The 26,310-nt window shown below is 42.5% G+C and overlaps 1 protein-coding gene across 5 annotated transcripts; it reads right to left on the minus strand.

Moving 5' to 3' along the window:
* Positions 1–1,000: 1,000 nt before the first annotated feature.
* On the minus strand, positions 1,001–25,325 carry MTFR2 (mitochondrial fission regulator 2). Of its 5 annotated transcripts, XR_014786699.1 has the most exons (10): positions 25,192–25,325; positions 22,515–22,659; positions 21,460–21,582; positions 18,839–18,943; positions 15,384–15,496; positions 13,008–13,204; positions 11,534–11,834; positions 9,325–9,508; positions 3,183–3,678; positions 2,674–2,985 (listed from the first exon to the last, which is right to left on the minus strand). XR_014786699.1 is itself a non-coding variant. In XM_084827623.1 (9 exons), the coding sequence occupies exons 2-9, from the start codon at positions 22,575–22,577 to the stop codon at positions 3,583–3,585; spliced, it is 1,182 nt and encodes a 393-aa protein (XP_084683749.1). In that variant the 5' UTR covers positions 22,578–22,659; positions 25,192–25,325; the 3' UTR covers positions 1,001–3,582. The 5 variants fall into 5 exon arrangements, 4 of the variants coding, with proteins under 4 accessions (XP_084683749.1, XP_084683750.1, XP_084683751.1 ...); XM_084827623.1 differs by having other exon boundaries at positions 1,001–3,678; XM_084827624.1 differs by having other exon boundaries at positions 1,001–3,678; positions 25,158–25,325.
* Between the last annotated feature and the right edge of the window lie 985 nt (positions 25,326–26,310).

The raw sequence follows: 26,310 nt of genomic DNA on the forward strand, positions 1-26,310 counted from the left end.
AATACTATACAGTTCAGGGGACTGGAATATGTCCTTTTTACCTTGCACAAAACGCTTAAATGATTTCAACTACAATGGGAAGCCAAGAAGCACACAAAGTATTTCTGCGCAAAGCAATCAAACCCAAACTCACTCTCACCTATGATGTTCCAATTATGCAATCATGGCTGAAGATTCAAATACAACACTACATTCTGCTTGGAGTAGTAGTAGTGCAGACATTTATAATGTTAGCACCTGAATCAAGATGAATTTGCTGTAAAATAGCAGCACTATTACTTAGTATGTCTTTATGCCTGAATACTATTATGCATAAGCAAAAATCGTGGAGTGGCAGCATATGAAACTATACAGCAAATAAGACTGTGCTCAGATTATCCAACTTGTACTATTCTGAAGCTACTAAAAATCCCTTTTAGTTGTAAAGTAATGGTAAGAAGCAACTACTTTACTGAAAGTAGTAGCAGTGGGCTTTGTCATCACTAGAAAATATATGCCCAATATTCTTGAAGAAAATAGTGTCTTTAGCGCTGCAGTTTTGAAATATATCATATTAGCACTTTGGAAAATTAAACATAGGACTAGCTTGTTAAGCATAGCAAGCTAAATCCAACATTACGAGACCAGATTTCCACTTGCGCAAGAGAAGTTTCCCTTCCCTGCAAGGAATCCAACAGTGACTGATGTTTCCTCTTCTTATGACCCATCCAAATTCCCTCTTATCACCCAGCAAATATATTAACTGACAAGAAGCACTATAGGGAACAATATCCTGTCACTAGGATAACATCTTGTACTCAGCATTACTTAGAAACTTACAACAGACTACCAGACATTCAGAACACAGGAGCAGTATCTAGGTCCAAGGTATTCCAGGACTTGCCAGGGTATAGCTGTTTGTGCTACAAAAGGTGTAAACTAATTTTAGATAATATTTCCATGCTGTATAGCATCTTGTATGTTTCTTTTTTTTTGAATATTTTTTATTTATTTTATCTTTATAAACACTACCAGAATTACCAACAACCTACTCAATACCTCAATTCTCATCCACACAGTATTTTAGTGAGGATGCCATAATAAAAGAAAGAAAGGAAAAAAGAAAAAGAAAGGAGAGGAGAGGAGAGAGGAAGAAAGGTCAAGAAAAAAACTTGAGATAAATTTTCAACCGTCAATAATATTTTTTATACTAGATATTTTGTCTATTTTAAAATATAAAATAGGAGAGACATAAAAAGAGAGAGAGAAAAATAATAATAGAATGCATAAAAGTAAACAAATATATATAAAATCATTTCTTCTGAGTTAGCCTAGATCATGAAAGCGACACACAAACAGTTAACAGTACTTGTTTAGAAATTCCAATTCATGGAGTTGTGAGGGTGTTCTCAGACATTTTAAGATTCAACCAAGCCTCCGCCATTTCATGATTCATAAACTTCTTCATCTGATCTTCAGACACAATACAAAGTGTAGCAGGATATTTTAAGTAATATTGTAAGTTCATTTGTTTTGCCAGATTCTTTGCTTTGATAAATTGCCTTCTTTTATTCGCCACCTCTTTGATGTAATCTGGAAACAGCATAACTTTATCCTGTTTCCAAAAAAGGCTTCCAGCTTGTTTTGCCAAATTCAGGATATAACACTTTGTGGAGACTCTTGCAAATTGTACAACAATTGTGTAATCATTCCCTTTAGGATTTGGCACACGAAATGCCTGCTCAATATCAAGAGAATAATCAGAGGATATAGAAAGTATCACATGCAAAAGTTTATCCACAAAAGTAGACAGTTTCACACCATTAGACAAGCTTTTGATCCCCACTCTATGTACCCTGGCCCTTTTCATATCGGCCTCCAATTGAGAAATTCTGTCAGATATATTTTTACAAACAATCTGTGTCAAAGTTTCATTTCTTGCCACTCGATCTTCAAGCTCATTAATTTGACTACATTTTTTCTGTGATGCATTAATTAAATCCACGGCTCTCTGCATGCCAGTGATAGAATTTTGAATTAAGTCCAGCCTTTGAAATAGTTCTGAAAATTGCGAAGATGGGGTCTTTATCATCGTAAATAATTCTGCTAAATCTCCCGTTTTTGGCACCTTTGACACAGGAGTTGTTGGAGGTGTTGAAGCAAGCCCTTTTTGTCTTCTCAATTCAGCCATCGTTTTCTCCAATAAATTTTACAGATCCTCAGATGTTCTCAAATATTATTCAGAGTTCTCGGATCGTCTCTCATACGTTGCTGATTTCTCTTGCAGGATATATTGTTATGGAACATGCCAGCCTTGTTTTCTCCTATAAAATTGGAGTCTCATTACAGCTTTTCGTGGTGGTACAGCCCTGGGTTGGATAACCCTGGCATCCAACTCCTCCACTAACACATGGGGGTTACCTTACTCCAGGCTAAAATCCAGAGCTATTTGCCTTGCCCCCCCTTTCAATTCGGGGGGGGGGGGGGTTGAAAACGCTTTTCAACCTTTTAAAAAGCTGTTTGAGATAAGCTCCCACAGAGAGCCCGTGGAAGCTGCCAGAGCTACATCTGTCCCAAACCGCAAGTCATATGTTTCAAGATAAAAGATTCATTGAAATAGATAGCTTATGTCCCTCCAAAAATCTTGACACAAGAACTATGAAATCTCAAATATTTTAGTAATGGAGAAAGATCACAGTCTAAACCTAAAGGATTTATTTTAAAAGCTGAGTTTACAGGGGTGTAAAATAGTCAACAGCAATATTTATCTGTATCATGAATTTCAAATATTCCTATAGCTCCCATCGCAACTTTACAGCCTTTTATTCAAGGCAGTTACTGTATTCAAGGCAGTTACTGTGCATGATACATATTTTACTCAAGCCCAGAAAATATTACTTGCAACCAGTTATGGATACTTTATATGGTTTGAATCAATGGCCTGGTTCGCACGTAATGACAACCCAGAGTATGGGTTGAACCTTGGGCTGGTGTTACATGCGAACCCTGCACTATGGTTTAACTATGGTTTAACCATGAACAACCCAGAGTTCACAACCCAACAACAAACCATGGATTCTCTTCCTGGGGTGTTCATGGTTAACAACCCATTGTTAAACCATAGTTCAGGGTTCGCACTTAACGACAACCCATGATTCAATGACAATCCATACTCAACCAATACTCTGGGTGTCGTTATGAACCAGGCCAATGTTAGAACAGTATTGTTTTAAGGGAGCTGACAATGACTATCCAACACTCTATTTCTTGTATAAACGGTATTACTATATTAGCATCTCAACTGGATAAACTTTGCATCTATTTATTTTGTTTCCTTGTTGCCATTCTTCTTTTCACATATTCATTTGTCTGACTAAAGGTTTCCACCAAGACTATAAAGATTATACAAAACCAGAAAGTATTACAGCTGATAAAATATTTTATAAAAGCAAATTCCACATAAACAAGCTTGGCTGCTAAAACACTTAATACGAAACAGCTTTACAAGCCATTGCCTTATAGAACAAGTCAATGAAACCGAAGAAAAAGTAGTCCCAGCAGTTATAGATAGCATAGCTTTATTCCACAAGCTCTACATCATGGCTAAATATGAATTCTTGCTTTTGTAGCTGATACATGCACCAGTTCCTCAGCTCTAGTAAGTGACTTCATAACTGGCTTCACAAGGCGACAGCCAACCTGAAACCAAAAACATTTCTGATTTATAAAAGTATTTATTAGTTGCCTTTTTTGCCCAAAAAAGGCCCCCAAGGGATATACAAATAAATAAAACTATCATAATAAACAAAGAACATAATAAACAAAGAACAGAGTAGAGTTACATTTAAACTCACAAAATCACCAAGTGGAACAAAAACATTTTAATGGCCCACCTAAAACTAAACAAGGAAGGAGCCAGTCAAGCGTCCCTAGCAAGGGAGTTCCACAATCGGGTTGCTGCCATGGAAAATACCCTGTCCCATATCCTATGAATTTAACATCTTTTGGCAGTAGGACATGTAACAGCGCTTCCCCCAAAATTCTTAAACTACAGACAGTCCTTTGGATATCCTGCCCCAAACTGTTTAGGGCTTTATAGATAATCACCATCAGCTTTGAATTGTGCCCAGGAACAGATTGGAAGCCAGTGCAGTTGGTATAGGACCAGTGTAATAAGGTCAACAAAATGCACACCAGAAAGCTGTCTGGCTGCCACATTTTGCACTAGCTGCAGTTTCCGAGCACCCTTCATTGGCCACCCCAGGTATGACACCCTAGTGCATTATAGTAGTCTAAAAAGGAGGTTGCTGTGGCCAAATATGCCATTCAGATGGCGCACTAGGGAGGGGCGGAAGTGGCACACCAGCTGAAGCTGGGCAAAGGTACTCCTGACCACAGCACCATTTGACCCTCCAGGAGCAGTGCTGGGTCCAGAAGAACCCCAAGGTAGCAAACCTGATTCTTTCAGAGGGAATGCAACCCCATCCAGAACAAGCTGTACTCCCAACCCAAGATCAGCTTATCTGCTGGCCAGCAGTATGTCCATCTTGTCTGGACTGAACCTCAACTGGTTAGCTCAAATGCAATCCATCACCGCATTTAGACAATGGTTCAGGACTTGAACAGCCTCCTCAGCATCAGTTGAAAGAGAGCTACCATTAGATGTCACCAGCAAAATGATGAGACCCAACCCACAAATAATGACCTCCCCCAGCAGATGTTAAAAAGCATAGGAGACAAAACAGAGCTATGAGGAACCATATTTATTTATTTATTTATTTAATTTCTATACCGCCCAATAGCCAAAGCTCTCTGGGCGGTTCACAAAAATTAAATCCAAGCAACACACAATAAAACAATTTAAAATATACAGAACATTAAAACCACAGTATAACAATACAACCACAATAAAACCTAGCAGCAGTGCAGGAGTTAAAATACAGATTTAAAACAGCAAAGATAAAAATTTAGAAAGCTAAAATGCTAAAATGCCTGGGAAAATAAAAAGGTCTTCACCTGGCGCCAAAAGGAATACAATGTAGGCGCCAGGCGAACCTCACTAGGGAGCTCATTCCAGAGCCGGGGTGCCACAACAGAAAAAGCCCTCCTCCTAGTAGCCACCCGCCTCACTTCCTTTGGCAGGGGCTCACGGAGAAGGGCCACTGATGATGATCTTAAGGTCCGGGCAGGCACATATGGGAGGAGGCGATCCTTCAGGTAACCTGGCCCCAAGCCGTTAAGGGCTTTGAATGTTAACGCCAGCACTTTGAATCGGGCCCGGAAATGGACTGGCAGCCAGTGCAGCTGGAAAAGTACTGGCGTAATATGAGCTCGCAGGCCAGTCCCTGTTAACAATCTCGCTGCCCTATTTTGGACCAGCTGAAGTTTCCGGACCATAGACCAATAACCAAGTGGCTGAACCACACACCAATGTCCAAAGAGCTGAGCAGTTGTCCCACCGCACCACTGTATTGGCCCCAGGAGCATAGCCAAGTCATTTGTAGTGTTAGAGGGGCCTAGAGATCCATAATGCTTGCTTAAGTTCATTATTGGCACAATTCCCATGCTAGTAGGCCTCTGAGCATGTGCAGGTGAGTCAAAAGGCCGATCACAGCCTTCTCAGTGCTTTCCTTACTAATGAGTAGAAAACCTTATCAAGCACCCTGCCTGGGAAGCGAAGTTTGTTTGCAGGGGGCTGTGCTTGAGAACCAAACACTCCTAGCCTAGTGTGCTTGCTAGTGTTGTGCTGCCTCACTGCTGACCTGTAGAGTATAAGGCCCATTGTACCCAGTGGCCCAGGGTTCAGAGAAGCTGTCTGATCCAACCATGGGGTACGCCTGTGTGCTGTAAGGTACCCAGTAAAGTGCTCCTTGCAAGTAAACCTTTGAGTCTGATGTATCACTGTCTTGGCACCTCTAACCTAAGAGTTCAATGCCCACTGCAGGGGCAACACAACCACCTTCTCAGAGTAGTCAGCCAAATAGGACCAGAACCATTGCAAAACACTGTCCCATACCAGCCAAACATCCCAGAAGGATACCATGGTCGACAGTATCAAATGCCACTGAGCAGAACCAACAAGGATGCACTCCCCTTCTCCAGTTCTTGGTGTAGTTCACCCACTAAAGAAACCCATGCTGTTAATGCTCCCAAACGGTGCCTGAACCCAAACAATCAGTTTCATTAAAGAAAGTCTGGAGTTTTTATTTTATTTTATATTTTATTTATTAAATTTATTAATAGCCCATCTGGCCGGTCACCCAGCCACTCTGGGCGATGTACTTTGCAGATAAAATTGATCAGATTAGGAGTGTTATTCCGTGCGCTGTGGATACAGTTAGTGAGCAGGAGGCGGTCTGTGGCACACCAGTTTTGTGGGATCGATTCCAGCTTCTTCCTTCTGAAGAAGTGGACAAGGTGCTTTCATATGTAAGGCCGACCACCTGCTTACTTGATCCTTGCCCATCTTGGCTCATTATGAGCTGCAGAGAGAGGCTGGGTGAGGGGATCAAGGCAGTGGTGAACGCCTCCCTTGAGGAGGGAGTGATGTCATCAGCCCTCAAGGAGGCAGTGATAAGACTGCTTTTTAAAAAGCCCTCCTTGGATCCCCAAGTTCTGAGTTGAGTTGCTACCACTCATTGTAGGACCTTACCCCCCACCCAACAAAAAGGTCAGAGACTAACTAATAATTATCTAGGGTGGTGGGAGGCAAGGATGATTTTTTAAACAGTGGCCTCACCACACAGCCCTCTTTTAAAGAACCATTTACAGCTTCTACAACCCTACTAACCAGTCTTCCTCTGCAAGTTTTTACTAACCAGGATAGACAAGAGTCAAGCAAATAAGTGGTTGGCTGCACCTCTCCAAGGAACTTGTCGACATCCTTAGGCTAAACAAGATGAAACCCATCTATCAAACACAGACAAGCGGCTGCCTCTATCACCACTCCAGAGCCTGCTTCTCAACATAGTGTCCAAGTCAGAACAGATGTGAGTGATTTTATCAGCCATCCCTCACTGCTCTGGGGCCTAGAACATAACAATTCCTTTACTGTTCAAAATAACTTTACTGGACACCACTGCGCTGACACAAGTGGCAGAGCAGTTTCTTTGCTGCCATCACTATACTAAAATAGGCCTTAAAATGAGCTTTTATCAGTTTTCGGTCATTCATCCCTCCACTGACTCTGTAGCCATTTATATAAGCAAGCACCATTACCCTAAGCTCTCTAGAAAACCAAAAAGCCTGAGTTCTGTGTAACAGGTGAGGGCACTTAGAAGCAATGGTGTCAACCACATGGGTCTTCTCCCAATTCCATAGATCAATCAGGGCTTCAGTAGGATTGCCAACTCTAGCAGCTGGAAAATCCTCCAAAGCATTCAGGAATCCCCTTGGACCCATCAGTCTCAGAGGGCGGTTCCCCACTGCTGAAGTTCAGAGTCCCAGCAAATCTAACCCTATTAGGTAGTGATCTGTGCATTATAATGAAGTTCTTTCAAAGTCCCCTGCCCACAGATCACTCTGTTCTGGTTAGCAAAAATGAGATAGAGTGTGCTGTGCCATATGTATGGGGCCAGATATTTATAAGGAAAAGCCCATGAATGCCTTGAAGCTATGATATCTTAAGCAGCTCCTGATGGGTACAGCATTCCAAAAAGTAGATACAAATTAAATGTGAAGAACATAAATGAGGTGGCGCAGTCAAAAGTGGTCCTATCTCCAATCTCCACCAACCTTACTTCCAAAGGAGGATATCTCAGAGAAGGGCCTCCAAGGATGGTAAGAGTCAAACAAGTTCACATGGTAGAAGATGCTCTTCCAGGTACCCAACTATTTTGGGTATTCAGGGTAAGAACAGGCACTATGAATTGTGCTCAGAATCAGACAAGTAGCTAGGGCAGTTGTTTCAAGACTGGCAGGATGTGTTTCAAACAACTTGCCCTAGTCAGTAATCTAACCGCTATATTTTGCATCAACTTAAGTTCCTACCTAGTCTTCAAAGGCCTCACCATGTACAATACAGTGACGTAGTCCACACAAGATTTTACAAAGGCATGGATAACCATGACCAGACTATCTTTGTCTTGGGGGGACTGGGTCTTGCACACCACCTGAAGCTCATGGTGTTTCATGTCATGGAAACCACTTGGGCCTCCAAAAATAATGCTGGCTCTAAGAGCACCCAAAAGGGGCTAACCTGATCCCTGAGGGAGAGTGCAATCCTGTCCAGAACAGGATGAATGCCACTTTCAGGACAGACAGTCTACCCACCAACAGGGGTCCAATCTTGTCTGGATTGAACTTTAGTTTACTGGCCCTCATCCAGTCCATTACCAATTTGAGCCACCAGCTTGGCATCTCCACAGCCTTACCTGAACCTAACGAAAAGGTGAAGTAGAGTTGGGCATATTGCCAATGCCTCATCAAGTCTCCCAATGACCTCACTCAGTGGCTTCATGGAGATGTTGAAAAGCAAGGGGGCAAAATAGAGCCTTGTGGCACACCACAGCATAACTGCCCAGCAGCACCTTCTAGAACAGGGGTGAGAAACCCAATAGCAAGCTTTGCTACGGTACAAGTGCATCTGGGGCTACATGCCAGCTGTGGGGGTTCAGAAGAATGAACAGGGTTGCACCCCTGGTGTCCTTCTCCCAGTTAAGGCTAGTGGGGGGCGCAGGGTGTACAAGAAAGGAAGGGGATAGGAAAAAGTGTATGCCAGGATCCCTTGACCAAGTAGGAAGCATTATGTCTGCATTAGGCCCAGGTAAGTGTTCATGCAATACCACCTGAAATTAATACTAACCAAGGAGAATTTTATAATCCACCTGTTTCTTCTGTTTCTAAAAGGCAAGCACACGTATGCGCACGTGCGCGCACACACACACACCCCTTATAAGATGAGCCATATAAAAAGATATTATTTCAAAGATGAAGGATTTTGTTTTTAAGAAGCCCCAGTGAAATCAAAGGGACTTACTTTTGGGTACCATACCAAAGGATGTAGAAGGCAGTTTAAAAATGTTGGAGACTATCCATTGTAGCTATAACTAGCTACTTTAACTATAAAAACACAGCAGAAGCTGTATTCATTCCTCTTGCTTCTTTCAGAACTAAATGAAGGATACAATAATTCTGACATCTGTAAAAGCAACATTTGGATAGGCTTCTGTTGTGACATCCAAACCCTTTCACAGTACTTCAGAAAAGAGCCTGTTGACCCATTTTTCAGTTATCTACAAGAGACTTGTCCTGATTTTGCATTTCCTGTGGAATATTTTTTTCTTTCTGTGTTGCCAGTATTCCTGTACAAATGACATAATTTTTTTTTTCTTTAGTGGTACATACCATTGGCGTATCTGGACTGGAAAATGGAGAAGCACCATAGGATTTATTCTCTTTATCAAATGAATCATCGTCATTCCTATGGGATGCAAATTTCTCCTTAAGAGCTTCTGCTATTAAAGCTGCTGGATCCCACTGTGATTGCATTATTTTCTTTGTTTTGGGTAGAGGCGTACCTCCAGGGGATCTGGAGAAAGAGAGTCAACATGTTTCCAATCTCTAGTCTGCTACGTCTGATTAGCAAATGCAAACAACAGTATTTGCTATCATCTTTAATCCTAACATACTTCGCATTTTCCTTTCTAGCCCTGAACAGTCTTCCTGGTTCCCCATGAACTGTGGCAACATTTTACCTATTAATCTACAACTGTTTACAAAGCATTGGTGCAGCCACACTCCTTACACAGTACAAGGGTGTTAGAGGTGTAAAGCAGTCACCATGGCCCTTAAGCCATTCCAATCAATCCTGCTGTATGCTGGCCCCCTCTTTTGCCAACTCCAACCACCTATAAAATAAAGCTCATTGGTTTAGTGTGAGTATGGATAAGAACATAAGAAGAACTGTGGTGGATCAGACCAAGGGTCCATCTAGTCCAGCATTGTGTTCACACATTAGCTACCCACGGGAAACCCACAAGCAGGATATGCGTGCAAGAGCACCCTCCCGCCCATGTTCCCCAGCAACTGGTGTACACAGACATACCGCCTCCGGTACTGGAGGTAGCACATAGCCATCTGGACTAGTAGCCATTGACAGACTTCTCCTCCAGGAATTTGTCTAACCCCCTTTTAATGCCATCCAAATTGGTGGCCATCACTACATCTTGTAGAATTCCATAGTTTATCTATGTGCTGTGTGAATAAGTCCTTCCTTTTGTCTGTCCTGAATCTCCCACCGATCAGCTTCAAGGCATGACCCAGGGTTCTAGTATTACGAAAGAGGGAGAAAAGTATTGTTTTATTGTTTGCAAAATGGAATTATGGACATTAAAAAGACTGCCTACTTTTTAAAGTTTCCTCTGCTAAAATATTCACTAATGATAATATTTCAGTATGCCTGTAATATGTTCTGTATCCTAAACAAATCACACACAAATTGTGGACATCTGTCATAGAACAAAATGCTACACAATAGCAATTGCTTTTACCTAGTATGCACTGCATTGTGATTGGCTTTCAAAGTCAGTAACTATTCTGGAAGTTCATCAGGTCGCTTCTTCTACTCACCTCTATTTCAAAAATTCTAATTCTTAAATGTACAAAACCCAATATATGCTAATTTTTAAAAGGCATGGCCCATCATTAGCTGGGATTCACGGGAGTGAATTTCCACAGGGTTCTAACTTCCCCTACTAGCCTTCAGCCAGATGCATATATTGTTAATCACACTACGAAGTGCCCAGGTATTATGTGCAGTGGGAAGCCCCTGCACAATTAACAAACCCCCCAGAACCCATGGGCAGTTTTAGGGTTGCGGATGGTTTGTTAACCATGCCAATAACCCACCCTCACCAGGTTTGAACAATATGATAAGCCACGGCCAGCATCTGAACAGGCAACCTGGCACCCATGGGTGCTGCGTCTTGTCATAGCTTAAATAAGCCACAATGAGTTGCAGCTGTGCGAACCCAGACACTGAGCCAGACCATTGGTCCATCTAGCCCAGTACTGTCAACACTGTGTGGCAGCAGCTTTTCAGGGTTGTGTGCAAGATTCTTTCCTAGTCCTACGTGGAGAAGCTGGGGATTGCAGCTGGGACCTTCTGCATGCAAAGGATTTACTCTACCACAGAGTTACAGCGCCTCACTTTGTAGAACATGTGATAAACAGCCATATTGGTCTGGCAGCGAAGGCCTAAATGTCATATACCTAGGTGTTCTTTCTCAGCCAGTACTGATAGTTGAAAGGGGAAATGAATGAAGGACAGGAACACCAACTTGGATATGAAAGGGAAGGAGTTTGGATAGCTCAATGTGACAGTTCCCTGCACAAGTTATACTGGCACATAAGCCCAAATGTGTTAAAGTAGGAGGGGGCACAGTAGTAGTAGTCGTAGTCGTAGTAGTGTGTGTGTGTGTGTGTGTGTGTGTGTATACACACCCCACCAGTTTCACAGATACTCTCTCAATGATCAGAGAGAATTTGGTGACCCTATTGTATATCCCTCTTACAACTTTATTTTATCGTAGAATTTATATTCTGCTCACCTTACCTCTCAACCGCTCTTAGTTTGACCTTATTTATATCCTTCAGAACATCCATCATACTAGGAACAGTCTTAACCATCTGCTGTCCAGCACTGCCTGTAATATTCCTGCTCTTACTTGCAGCCCGCCGTTGCTTAATAAGCTCAATTGCTGAATTACGCGAATCAAAATCAGACAGCAGTACAGGTGGTGGAGGAGGTGGTGGTATGACTAAGTTACAAAGAGAGACAGGAACTGGTGTCGAAGTCATCGCTGGCTGTGGGAGACCACTAGAGGGTGACTTTGATGAATTCACAGTACCTAAACCTGTTAAACAATTAGAAGAACAGGGAACTGTTCAAATGAAAATGTGAATCCCAGATATGTCACCTTGCTTACTTTTGGAACAATCTACGCAGTCTAGCACAAGAAGACATGAACAACCAGAAGTGAAAGAGGAACAAAATGAAGTTGTGAGGAACAGGGGTGTGTGTGCGCGCGCGCGTTTTAAAAAGTTATTAAACAGAGTATTCACTACACCACCCTGGTTCCAGCAGAATCAGACCTGGACCAGGGAGACCTGAGTTCAGATCATTCCTCAGCCACAAAAATCACTGGGTGACTTTGGGCTAGTCTCTTTCTTAACCTAGGTTTCCCCAGCATCGTTGTGAGGATAAAATAGAACCACATCATAAATGTTGCCATAAATGTGGAGAAAGAGTAGGATTAAAAACATGGTAAATAACTATATTGCACAGCTTACAACCCCTGAACTTACTCTGTCCTTCTATAAGGTTTCAGATATCACCTTTCAAGTGTATTGCTACAGTTATAAGGACTAAAAAACCCCCATATTTTCAATTTTTAAAGGTTCTAAAAGGCTGAATCCTTTTAGGAGACCAAAATACTATATTCTCAACTATGTACACTTTTACAGTACCATTGTAAATTGTATGGAATAAACAGAGCCCTACCTATAATTAACTTTCATTTACATCATTTATTCAGGAATTCTGTGTAGGCAGACAATGGCCAGGACTGTTTTAGTTTGAAGAGCAGATTTCCATGCTGTTTCACAATCTGCTTTTGAACATTCCTTTAATTTCAAAAGAGGTTTGCCAGACAGCACATGGGGACTACCACATCCAAGCATCCCTTGGAGAATGTAGAAATAATTGTGCAGGTTCTTTGGATTCAGGCCAAGATTCCCAATAGTTCTCCTATCCAGTATGTTAATCAGGATTTTATGTTTATAATGTATATTATCACATCCTCACTTGCCTTTGTTAACATAGCAGTAAGGGCTAGGTGCATAAGTCACTCCAAAAAATTACTCTTAAATTTTACACATCAACTGTGCACAGGATGAACAAAGCAACTAGCAAGACAGTTTTCTATGCAAATGTTGCTGTCAGACTGACAATGTGACTAGACACAATTAGGAGTAAGAGAAACAAAACACACAGACACATGTATTAGGCTCCACATAAACCCACTTACATGACTGATCATTTCCTGTCCTATGCACTGCCACAATTGAAGCAATCTGTCTACGAAGATGAGCTAACTCATTCTCAAGAGCAGAAATTTTTTGGAATGCATCTTCATCCACAACACCTGCTTTTTGTGCTACTTCTTTTGAATCAGCTGGTGCAGGAGGTGTAGATGGAATCACAACTTCTCTCCATTCACCAAATCTAGAAAATATCAATGTATAACTTTGAAAGTGAACAAAAGTAAATACTCAGAAAGCCAAGGTGTTTACTATAAAGATTAACTTTTTTTATTACATTTCTATACCGTTCCACAGTCAAAAGTCTCTGGGTGGTTCACAACAATAAAAACCATAAAATAAAGCATGATAAAACATAACAGAAAACTTTTACAAGTTTAACACCGTAGTATAAAATCAAAGTAAAAACCAGCAGCAGTGTAAACATTTAAAAATACAGTATCAGATTTAAAACAACAACAAAAATGGACTAAAATGCCTGAGAAGTATACTCATCTGATCAGTATTTAAAATTCCAATTCGATGCCATACACTGCAATCCTATATGTGTATATTCAGAAGACAATACCACTGAACAATTGAGTTTACTCTTAGGTAAGTGGGTATAGGATTGCAGTCTTAATTGGTACATGAGCTTGGTTTTATAGTATCATCTTTTTTGCAAACAATTTGTGCTACATTGGTTGGCTGACCAAAAACTGTAATTCATGTAGATAGAAGATTCACCTAACATTTACTTGCCATACTAAACACCAAGCCCATAGAAAATCTTTCATGAAAAACAGGAGCAGCTGATTGTGAGCTAGAATGAAATCTCAGCACCACCACCACATCCCCTTCAATGCAGGTTAATGGGAGCAATCCTAGGGTCCCTGGGTGAACATCCCAGGGACTGTAGGATGGCTTGGATAACCCTCTCTCAGGTCAGAGACAGCGCACCGACCTCAGAAGGGGGAGCTGGAGATCCTCCCCTCCCATAGCCAGCATGGAGAGAACCGCACTGGCTGCCTCTCCGAGGTCGGAAAACTGACCTCAGACGGGGGAAGGAGGGGTTCTGGTGGGCGGGGAAGGGAGGAGACCAGAGAGGCGAGGATAAGATTTATCCTGACCCTCCTCCAACCTCCTTATCCCCATCCCCAAGAAGCATCCTCGCTAGGCAGGCTCAAAAGCCTGTCTTCAACCCAGCAGGGCAGAGGAATCTTGGAAGCCTCTGAGTTTGGGGGCTTCCAAGTAGCAAGAGCGCAGTTATTATAGAAGGAAAGAGAAGCACAATTCTCTGCTTCTGGGATACAGTGTTACAGATTAGCTACCATTTGGATAGAAGGCAATGAAAGGGATGCATCTAAGATTATAAAGAGTGATGCTGATTACACAAAAGACAGGGAAAACATAATTGCCCAATTACCATCTATAAGGAAAAAAAGTTTGGATTTACAAATTAAGCTTAACAACCCTAATTTCATGGGAACTCTCATTTAACTACTTTTAATGTGATGACATAGAGCAGTATCCATCACTGCTGCTCTGCTCCCACCGTTTCTGTTGTGCTAGTAGGACCCACTGCTAGCGCAACTGGAACTAGTGCTTTGGACAGGAACTCCAGAAAAGAGAAGAAGAGCTTATTTCCAGAGCAGAAAAGGCCAGCAGAGTACCCTTCTGCAAGCTCCGCCGACCTGCTTCATTTCAAAAACGAATGTTTCGGCTCACTTCAGATTGCTGCAGGATATGCTAGTTTCCTGTTATGCTAGTGGGCCCCACTAGTGCGTAAGCAGCACTGGATACTGCCCATAGGATGTACAATCCCAGTGCCCCAAAAGATTACTTGAACCATTGGGCTGCATCCTGAGAACCATGAGTGGAAGGAAGCTCAGAGAAGTGGACTTCCTACTGCCTCATCCTCCCCCCGCCACCAGAAAGCTGTTCCTGAGAGCCAGAGGAGCTGCTGGGGGAAGAGAAGATTGGTCATTCAGGTGAAGGCATCTTGCATGAGCAGAGATCAGCTCAAAGTGCTTCCATTTTCACCATTCCCCCTTCCCAATGCAATTTCCTGTGGCACAATCTATGCTGGTCAGGAAGGTCTCCTGGCCCTCAGAAAGGCTTTTCAGGGACCACATGGGGAAGACGGAACAAGAGAATCTCTTTTCTTTCACTCACGGTTCTCAGGATACAACCCATTATTCAGAAATGCAGATGTGAATGGAAAAGCACAGCAAATACTTGTATTAGATTTTTTTTAAAAAAAAACTATTACATGCTGATTGTTAAAACCCCTGGTCAGAGATAAGCTGCAAGTAAGAAAGATTCAGACAATACCATTACAAATGATAGAGACATGCTTGAGAAGACAAGTCAGTTTTACTTGCCTGAATTTAGCATATGGTTCTCTGTCATCATCTGCCACCCACAGGACATCAGCAAGAGACGGTATAACAGAATTAGTTTGCTCGCTGTCTAAAGAATTCAAACTTTGGATCAACTAAAGCAATATAAAAAACATTAAGTGTCAATAAATGTTAGTTTTCTAAAAATAAATAAAAAAAGAAAAATATAAACAGGTGTCCACTAGCTACAGTATTAAAATGTATTATTTCTTTGTGTAGTGAACTGTGTAGGTATTATTTCTCTGTGTAGTGAATTGTGTAGGGACATCACCTTGTCGAACTATATCACATCCCCTAGCTGTCAACTACTTTCTAAGCTGAAGAATCCTAACTTTGAGAGCCAGCACAGACAAAATTTGGATAGAGATAATTTGTCTTCAGTAATCTATGCCCTAGGGACCGCAGTGGCTTAGTGGTTAAGACGCTGAACTGCAGACTGGAAGGTCGGCAGGTCAGCGGTTCGAGACCCGAGTGCTGCGTGACGGAGTGAGCTCCTGTCTTCAGTCCCAGCTTCTGCCAACCTAGCAGTTCGAAAGCAAGAAATTGCAAGTAGATAAATAGGTACCGCCTCGGCGGGAAAGGTAGCAGCGTTCCGTGCACCTCGGTGTTCAGTCATGCCAGCCACATGACCACGGAAGCATCTTCGGACAGCGCTGGCTCTTCGGCTTAGAAACGGGGATGAGCACCGCACCCTAGAGTCGGACACGACTGGTTGGGGACACCTTTACCTTTTTAATCTATGCCCTGGTAATCTCCAAGTTACAGCATACTGCAATATGCTGTACATGTGGCTGCCCTTGAAGATGGTTCAGAGGGTGCAGCCTGTGCAAAATGCAGTGGCCTGATTGATAGCAGGAACCAAGTCTAAACATATAACACCAATTCTGGCCTGCTTGCTCCGGCTGGCTGTACATTACCAAGCCCAGTTCAAGGGGCTGATCTTGATGTATAAAGCCTTACATGGAAATGAACCTTCCCATACACTACGATAAACATCTGATCGTACAGCCATCTGGACAGCCATCTGTCAGGGATGCTATGACTTGGATTCCTGCATTGAGTAGGGGGTTGGACTCAATGGCCTTGTAGGCCCCTTCCAACCCTACTATTCTATGATTCTATGAGGCCCTCCTCCAACAGAAACTGGCAGCAATGGAGAGGGGCTTCTTGGTAGTGGCCCCCCGATTATGGAATTCTCTCCCCAGAAAGATCCACCTGGCACCAACATTGTCATCTTTTCGGTGCCAGATTACTACTTTCCTCTATTCCCATGCATTTGATAGCATACGATGAGGCTTTTTTATGTGAGTTGGTTTTATTGGGCCCCAGTATCTTACTGCTATTTTTTAGCTGTTTCAAATTGTTTTAAATTTCTGTATGTTACAGGTTTTACATTATGTTTTATTAAGCTATATTTTAGGGTCCTGTTTTTTTGTAAACTACCCAGAGAGCTTTGGCTATTGGGCGGTATAGAAATGTAATAAATGAATGGCCACCACACAAAGGTTTCGAGTTGCACCCAATAGTGGTTGTCTCTACATGACAAGCTGTGATGGGCAGAAGCTCATCATGTGGATCAAGCGTCAAGGGCAAGGAGAATGGTTTACAGTGAGGTGGAATATATCACCTGATCTGTACAGCAAGACACTGCACACAAATGGTATACAATATGGAGGGAGCCACTAAGGGGGAAGAACAGAAGCAGTTCCACATGTTGACCATTTAGTGTTCTTGCCTGGAAGCAATGCTATATGTCCGGACATTTTTGCATCTCTGGCCTCTGAAAATTCTACAGCCATCCAGTTAAGATGAAGTGAACCAGAACTGCCTACAGCAGCCTTCCTGAACCTGGTACTCTTCAGATGTTTTGGACTACAACTGAACTAGCAGTGACTGACCAAAAAAGAGATCTTGGGGTTGTGGTGGACAGTTCAATGAAAATGTCAACCGAGTGTGCGGCTGCTGTGAAAAAGGCAAATTTCATGTTAGGCATCATTAGGAAACAAATGCAAAATAAAACTGCCAATATCCTACTGCCCTTATACAAATCTATGGTGGAACACACTTGGAATATCATATACAGTTCTGGTCACCACACCTAAAAAAAGATATTGTAGAATTGGAAAAAGTGCAGAAAAGGGCAACTAAAATGATCAATGGGCTGGAGCATCTCCCCTATGAGAGAAGGTTATAACAGCTGGGAGTGTTTAGCTTAAAAAAAAGGGCAAGTGAGGGGGAACATGATAGAAGTGTACAAGATTATGCATGGTGTGGAGAAAGTGGATAGGGAGACATTTTTCTCCCTCTCTCATAATACTTTAATCCCATGAAGCTGATTGGTGGGAGATTCAGGACAGATAAAAGGAATCTGCCTAGATGTGGAGCGGTATATAAATGTTGTAAATAAATAAATAAATACTCCTTCACACAGTGCATAGTTCAACTATGGAATTCACTTCCACAAGACATAATGATGGCCACAAATTTGGATAGCTTTAAAAGAGGATTGGACAAATTCATGGAGGAGAAGGCTATCAGTGGCTACTAGTCCTGATGCTACCTCCAGTATCAGAAGTAGTATGCCTATGTACACCAGTTGCTGGGAAACATGGGTGTGAGGATGCTGTTGCACTCACACCCTGCTTGTGGGTTTCCCATGGGCAGCTGGTTGGCTGCTATGTGAGCAGGATGCTGTACTAGATGGATCCTTGGTCTGATCCAGCATAGCTCTTCTTATTTTCTTACGTAATTCCTGACGATTGGCCATGCTGACTGGGGCTGAGGGAAATTGAAGTCTGAAACAGCTGGAGCACACCAGATTACAGACGGCTGGCTTATCGTAAGGTTGTACATAAGAGATGTTTAGGATGCTACCACCACAAACCTTGGGAACCTTCCAAAAGTTAATACTCAGTGGGAGGCAGTACAATTCTCCCAATTCAGTTTTAGGAGCGCAACTGCAACAGTTTTTGGCTGAATTACAAAGGCAGCATGCAAACAACAAAATATTTACTAGCTATCAAACTGCTTGACAGGTAGCGTTCAGAACAGTATTCAGATTATTGCAGAGCAGTTATAATCTCATTGTCTCTTCAAATGTTTGGCTTTTGATTGCTGCAATAGATTATCTAGAGACTCAAACATCTCTTCTCCGTGTTCACAGAGTAAATGTATTTTGGATTTTTTAAGTCTCCATTATTTCACTTCACCATCATTGTTTGATAATGGCTCCTCTGCTATCATGTGAAGTATGTTTCTATTACTTCAGTTCCCACAATTTTTTTCAAATCATAAACAGCACAGTTCAAGTAGAATTTCATTAGGGATGCTTGCTACTTCTTGTCTCTATTATTATATGCTATACATAACAAGCTTCCTGAACAACAAAATTAAAGTTAACAAGATATTCCTTTTAAAATTAGCAATAACCATTATACCTGAAAGTGAGGCCGTGGTGAAGGAGTTAACAAAAGACACTTCCCCAGTCTACGAACAAAACTTCGGGTAGATCCATATTCTTTTCTTTCCCAAGCCCAGGACATCTAAGAGTCAAGAAAACCTTTCAAGTTAAATGCAAACATTTAAAATATAGCTGTAAACCAATTAGGGTGCAATCCTATTCATGTTTAGACAGAAAATGTTCTACAGCTCCCAGCATCCCTTCAGCCGGCCATGCTGGCTGGTGAATGCTGAGAATTGTAGGACTTTTTCTCTGCCTTAAAAAGGAAAGGATTGCACCCTAAGGAACTTTAGTAATTTGCCTTTTGATTAATTAAATGTTAATACGTGTGTATGTTACCAAAACCTCATTATAGATGCCTTTTTGAGGTGTGGAAGAAAAGTATAAGGTGGTTTACAACATCGTAATAAAAGTTATCACATTGTTAGAAGGAATGGCTGCCTTTGCTGGCTTTGATTCAGAAAACTTCTGAAAACAGAAGGGCTCCTTCCTTTTGTGGAAGGCACTACAATCCAGACGAGTCTCCCACTGGAAGAAGGGGAAGAGGAGGTGGTTTTTGCTGATTCCCACTTCCCCTGTAGTTCCCTGGGGCACGTCACATACTGTTGCAGATGGCCTCCCAATCTTCCAGAGCAGCTTTTCATGGGGCACAGGGGAAGGAAGAATCAGAGAAAATTGCCTATCCTCTTGTTCTAATGGAAGTATCCTATGAGCAGAGTCCTACTCGTGTAAACTCTGGATCCAAGCCAAAATGTTTTTTTTTTATCCTTACTAACAGTAACATGCCAGAACCAAAACAACCTAAAAAAAAGTGTGTGCCCTTTCATTCCTGGTCTCTCAGATTAAAATATGCCCACAAAATTGGTCCCCAACTATTTATCATCAGCTAAAGCATTTGTTGATTTGTTTATTGATAAAGCTTCATCCCTAATTTTAAAATGCAATTATTACGATATTATAGTTGTCTACTATAGTGGCCCAAATCACTTAGACACTGCATGATACTAAGAACTGTAAAAAAAACAAAAAGCAAGCAACAGAAAGTCAGTCTACCCAAAAGTCAGTCTTACAAACTCTCACCCATCTGAGGCAGGATACAGGATAGCTTAATAGGTCAAACTGCAACTTATGCATGTATTTTATTGGCATTACTTTCTAAACCAGCCTTCACCAACCAGGTGCACTCCAAATGCTTTGGACTTCAACTCCCATCAGCCCCAGACAGAATGGCTGATAGTCAGGAATGCTGGGAGTTGTAGTCCAAAACATCTGGAGGGCACCAAATTCAGGAGGGTTAGTATAAGTAGTTCTTCAAATATCCTGGTCTCAAACTGTTCAGGGTTAAAGGTTAGTGCTAGTTCTTTAAATTGAGCCTAGAAACTAACGGGTAACCAATACAAAAAATGTAAAATTGGTGTGATATGATAAAACTACCTAGTCCCCACAAGTATTCTGACAGCTGAATTTTGCTCATTTCCAGAATGCCTTTAAAGGCAGCTCTGCCTAGAAAACATTACAGTTATTAAGTCTGGATGTAACCAGTAGATGTGTAACTGAGGCCTGTCCCCAAATGGGGTCGCAGCTGATGAATCAGCCCAAGATGATAAAATGTGGTCCTAGCCACTAAGGTCATCTGCAACTTGATAGATAATTCTGGGTTCAGGAGTACTTCCAAACTGTGTAACTAATATTTCAGGGGGAGTACAACCCTGTCCAAAACTGGTTTCAAACTTTCATCCAGAACAGCTGTCTTACCAAACACTTCAGTCTTATCTGAAGTGTCAGTTAATTAATTTTATGAAACTATACAATTCTAAATATTTTTTTTCCACAGAAAAATATAGCAGTAGAAAAGTTTTCATCCGCAACACTGTTCATGAGGTAGACAAAAGATACACAAGCAGGAGCACCAACAACAAACTCTCACTGACTGCAATATACACAACACAGGGGAACATTTTGTCACTCGATTGAGCTGCATCACCTCCAAGCTTTTAGGAGATAAGAAAAAAGAAGGCTTTATTTGATTAGATACTTCTAATATTTCATACCAGAAGTATGCTAAGCACATCTGCACCACAATTTTAGAAGCATCTTTACCACTCAAACTGAGTCTTCCATGCTAATATTTAAACTTAAATTAATCCTAGAACATCCAAGAGCATTTATGCCTCCTTCTTACCTTGCAGTGTCGACTGCCTCAAAAACTATATTATTACTCTTCTCTGCCTATTGCTAGAGCATCCCTAAATTATTTCCTCCTTTTTCTTTTAAGCATAGGATTATGGGAAGCAATGGACCCACTGTTTTTCACCAGAGTTAACTATACGAGCTGGTCTGTAAAGGGTTACAGTGAAGGAGTCAGAAAAAGCAGCAAAGGTGTCGCTGTTTGTGGAAAAAGGTAAAGTATGGGAGAATCTTAAGACAGAAAAGTAAAAAGTGATGGAAGCAGACAGTGGCAACGGCTATCTTAGGTGATAATGCAGAAACCTGAAGCTATGGCCATGCAAGAAAGATGCTATGGACAAAGAGGGATGCCGTCAACCTAGCCAATAACTACACTGCTAGCAACAAGAGAAAAAATATTGATAATCTCACCAAACAGCTCCTTGAGATGGCACATAACTGTTGGAAGTGTGTTCCGAAAAGGCTATTTGAAGAAAGATGGGATCCAATCATATGAGCAATACGATTAAGACAAACTTCACACCTTTGTAGGAGCTGTGAAAAGAAAAGGCAGTCATGGCAACAGCAGAATCTACATAAATCTAAGAAAGAATCTTTAATCAATCTAAACATTTGAGAATTTGTTTCCAAGCTGAAACTACCATCAGTACGGTTTTCAACACCAGCAGTATTGACCAATGGCAGGGGTAGCTCAGCTATAAATATTGCTTAAAATTAAACTAATCAACACACATGTTATTATGTCTGTAATTCTCCTCTCCTTCAATAAGATCAAAGCATATATTAACTATATAAGAGAGAATTCTGCTTTTAAATTATTTATAGAGTATGGCAGAGGGTCATTTGCCTCTAAATCAGGAGTGGGTAACTTTGGGGGGATCTGGAGCTTACCCCTTGCAGAACACATTCCTGCCTCCACCGCACCACCGAATTTGACAATGCGACAGCAAAAAAAATCAGCAGCTTGAAATTCGGTGGCAAACTGATAATTTTTTGGCTGCAGCTGCACATGAAGAGGGCCTACAAGTTGCCCACCTGCTCTAAATGAAGTATGTACATTATGATGCTCCTATGAAGCATGTAGAAAGCCCTCACTTCTCCCTTCATTATCAAATGTACCATGATGCAAATAGTTAGAATGTTGCCTAGCACAAGCTCAATCTTGGATTCCTGGAATATGTAACCCAGCCAAACATTACAAAATAACAGGCAAAACAATGGAAATACAGCTTCTGAACACAGTGCAAGTGTGGGGGCAACCTGTTCTCCATTCACAGCATCAAGCTGGAGAGGAAGGGTGGAACTCTTCTTATCACACTCCCCAGAGGGTGATGGAACACTTACCATGGTGGGCATACCAAGTGGAACTGTGGACCCATGTGAAACTTCTATGGCTCCTACCCTGTTTTAATTCAAAACTCTCATGCAACATTTCCCTCCCCCATGCAGCAATAATATCTGCTTACCAGTTCTGGTGGCACACCATAATATTCCAACAGTTGTCTTAAGAGATTCAGTAGTAGAGACATTTACAAAGCAATGTATTAATTCAGACACCACTTAAAAATTGTGATGCACGTGCCAGAAGAGTTCAGTAAACATTTGCTGCAGCTGCAAAGAGAAGTGTTCATTTCAAAATCGGGATGAAAATATAAACTCAGTTGAACCATCACCCCCTAGATGTATAAACTTAATGTACAACCACAGGGAAGCATAAAGCCACAATGAGAAACAACATTTGAAAGCAATCCTAAGAAAATGTGAATGCGGTTTAAAAACTCATGAGAAATAGGTCGGGTGCATGCACACACAACTGTACAGGGAGATTTTTTTTTCGGCCCTCCCAAACATAGGAAGAAAAGAAGGCCAACACTGGGCATAATGGCAGTGTGGGAAGCCAAACCAACAGGAATTTACGTTGGTCAAGAATCAGGGCACAAATCAAGGATCTCAATAAGCAAAGGCTCAGACTTACCACTCTTGTTGCCTCACCACCCTGCCAATATGCACATAATCAGCAGGAGTAGAGGATGAATAAAAAGCATGGCACTGACGGCAGTGGCTGGGAAGGATGTGTCGTACCGACATTTCAGTTTTCCCTGCCCTGGAGCGCCCCCCGGAAGCCCTGTTTTGGCCACTCCGCACTCTTCTTCTGAGCGCGGAACCCGGGGCCATTCTGTGCTGCCTGCAAGGCAGTGCAAAAGGTTGGTTCTCCAGGAACTGACCTTGGAGCGCCTGCTCGGAGGTCAGTTCCTGGAAAACCATATATCCTATGGCCGTCTAGCCACTGACTAGCGGCCATAGGATTGCTCCCCCCCAAATATTTTTAAATATGGTCAGCAGCAAATAAAACTATCAAATAATTAAAATAATACACAATTACAGCATCCTAAAGTGCTATCTAAATTTATTTATTTATTACATTTATATCCCGCCTTTTTTCCTCCAAGGAACTCAAGGTGGCGTACATAATCCTCCTCCTCCTCCTCCATTTTATCCTCACAACAACAACCCTGTGAGGTAGGTTGGGCTGAGAGTATGTGACTGGCCCAAAGTCACCCAGTGAGCTTCCATGGCCGAGTGGGGACTAGAACCCGGATCTCCTGACTCCCAGTCCAGCCCTTGACATATTTGCTCAGAAGTTCCACTACGTCAAATGGGGCTTATTCCCAGCTAAATATGCACAGGATTGCAGCCTGGCAGTACAATCCTGTACATGTCTACTCAGAAATAAGCTATATACTCTTCACCGGAACTAAACAACCACTTCTGCATTTGGTCCAGCCTTCCGAAGTGGCATTTTCAACATAAGCATGATTTTAGAAGTTTGAAGTTTAACATTCCCTCGATTTTACCGGGTGGAACTGAGGCATCTGGTAGCAGCACTAGGAAATTATACTGTGGCTAGACAAATGTGATTCAAGTGTCTGAACTTTTGCTACAGACCATCCAGCAACATCAGTAGCAGTAGCACTCCCCTCAGCCCTTAGTTCATAACAAAGTAGTATTTCCAGAAACAGCATAACTAACAAAGTGATACAGCACATGACACGAATACAACTGTAACAAGCACATGTACAGCTCAAACACTGCCATACCGTCACAGCTGCAAACGCAGATGAACTCAGCGATTCCCAAATATTTTTTTAAACCCCCAAACCGTTCATTTTCCTGTAATTAATAGGCAGCTTTTATTTTAACAACAATAATGTCCCAGTGCTACTACCAGATGCCTCAAACCCACCAGAATATGCGGCAGGAAGGGTGTGAGTGAACCATATCGTGCATAGAGGGAGGAATTGAACATTTCTTAAAGACCACTTTAAGAAGTATCTTACGTAAAATATCATATAATTTTGCAGCAATATCATCAATATAAAAGTTTAAAACTATGAAAGGGGGGAGGAAAGAGAGTGCCCCCGCCCCTCCATCAGTTGAGCCCTCTTTCCTAGGAGCTACTGCACTCCCGTCCTGCCTTTGGGTTTTCCACAGGCAGCCAGTTGGCCACTGCGTGGACAGAATGCTAGACTAGACGGACCCTTGGTCGGATCCAGCAGGGCTCTTCTTAGGATCTGTCTTATCATTCCATAAATGATCTTATCTTACTTATCTTAGTAAGCTGCTCTAGGAGCCTTTGTTGGGCTAAAGAGCGGGATATAAACGCTGCAAATAAATAAATAAATAAACAAGGGCCTAGGAGTGGGGAAACTTACCCTCTCTATATAACAGGGGTAGTGAACCTGTCGCCGTGCAGATGTGGTTGGTCTACAGTTCCCATCATCCCCGACCTCTGACCATCCTGGCTGGGGCTAATGGGAGTTGTATTCCAACACGCCAGACACACACACACACACCGGCTATAAAAGAACAGACACCGTTCAACAAGAACGTTTGACCGTTCGCTAGGGGCTGCTATTACGTTCTCTGTCGGCCCAGCGCCAACTCACTTCCTCCTGGCAGGGAGGGAGAACAAGACGAAGCGTACGAACCCTCGACACGTGTCATGAGGAACTACCCGCCCCACGCCAGCCGTTGAGGGAAGCCTTCAGAGCTCCCAAACGGTCGACGCCGAGCAGGAGAATTACGAAGCCCGCCACGAGCGCGCGAACCTGCAACGGACACGGCCGCCCCACAGACGCTCACCCCCCACGCGAGGCCTCCTCCCGTCTTTGTTTTTGCGCCTCTTCCTTTCGGTAGCGAGGGGCGCCGTAGGGCCGGGCGCCGGACGGGAGCCCCTGCAACGGCACAATCAAACCCTGGCACTCGCCTTCTTGATTGGAGGGGCTGGAAGAACGTCGCTGCGCGCGGCGGCCAATCCGGCAACGCGGAGGCGTGGCTTCTGGGAGGTGTCCTTTCGGAAGACTTTCTTTCGATAAAACGAAGAGTCTTGTGGGATCATAGCATCATAGGGTTGGAGGGGGTCTACAAGACCGTCGAGGCCAACCCCCGCTCAGTGCAGGAAGCCTGATTCCCAGGCGGTCTCCCATCCAAGTACGAACCAGGGCTAACCCTGTTTAGCTGCCGAGATCAGACACATCCAGCCCTTTGCTCTTACAGACTAACACGTGTATTTATTTGGATGGGGGTTTGGAGCCAGTAAGAGAGCAAGGAAGGAAAATTGTTTTCACGGCGGAAAGCTGGAGCAATCCGTATCTTGAGGACGACAATGAAAAGAGATGAGTTAACTTAAGACTTCGAGTAACAACTAATTGCAGCTTTCCCCAACCTAGTGCCCTCTGGATTGTTGGACTACAACTCCCAATATCCCCCAGCAAGACATGCTAGCTGAGGGATGCTGGGAGTTGTAGTCCAACACTTCTGAGAGAGATCAGGTTGCGGAAGGCCCTAATGGCTCATCTTTATTTTAGGCCCTTCTTCCTCTTGAAGTCCACCCCTCCCTCCAAATGACCATCCAGAGTAGCAGGTGATGAGGGCAGCAGAAGCAAACTCCATTTTATTCCTGCAGTCATAATGGTGCTTTGACTTAAGTTTAAGATGCAAAACTTCGCATGCTGGGTGTTGGGGTTTGTTTAATCAAGGTTGGTAAAATTTCGTTGTTCTAACATATCAGGAACGTAGAAGTTGTAAAGCATGGAATGACAGTTCAGGGGCAAAGAGAAATGTTAACTGTGTGCCTCACAATGGACATAATACATGCAACTGTCTAAGGGCCCCCTCCCATAAGACCATTTGGGGACTAAAATTATGTAGACAGGGCTCTTGCCAGAGCCAGACTGCTTGTGTTTTACTATGTAGGAACTT

This window comes from Heloderma suspectum, chromosome 1 (assembly GCF_057233095.1).
Source record: "Heloderma suspectum isolate Gila_16-S chromosome 1, 16-S_ref, whole genome shotgun sequence".
In the NCBI taxonomy this organism is placed as follows: Eukaryota; Metazoa; Chordata; class Lepidosauria; order Squamata; family Helodermatidae; genus Heloderma; species Heloderma suspectum.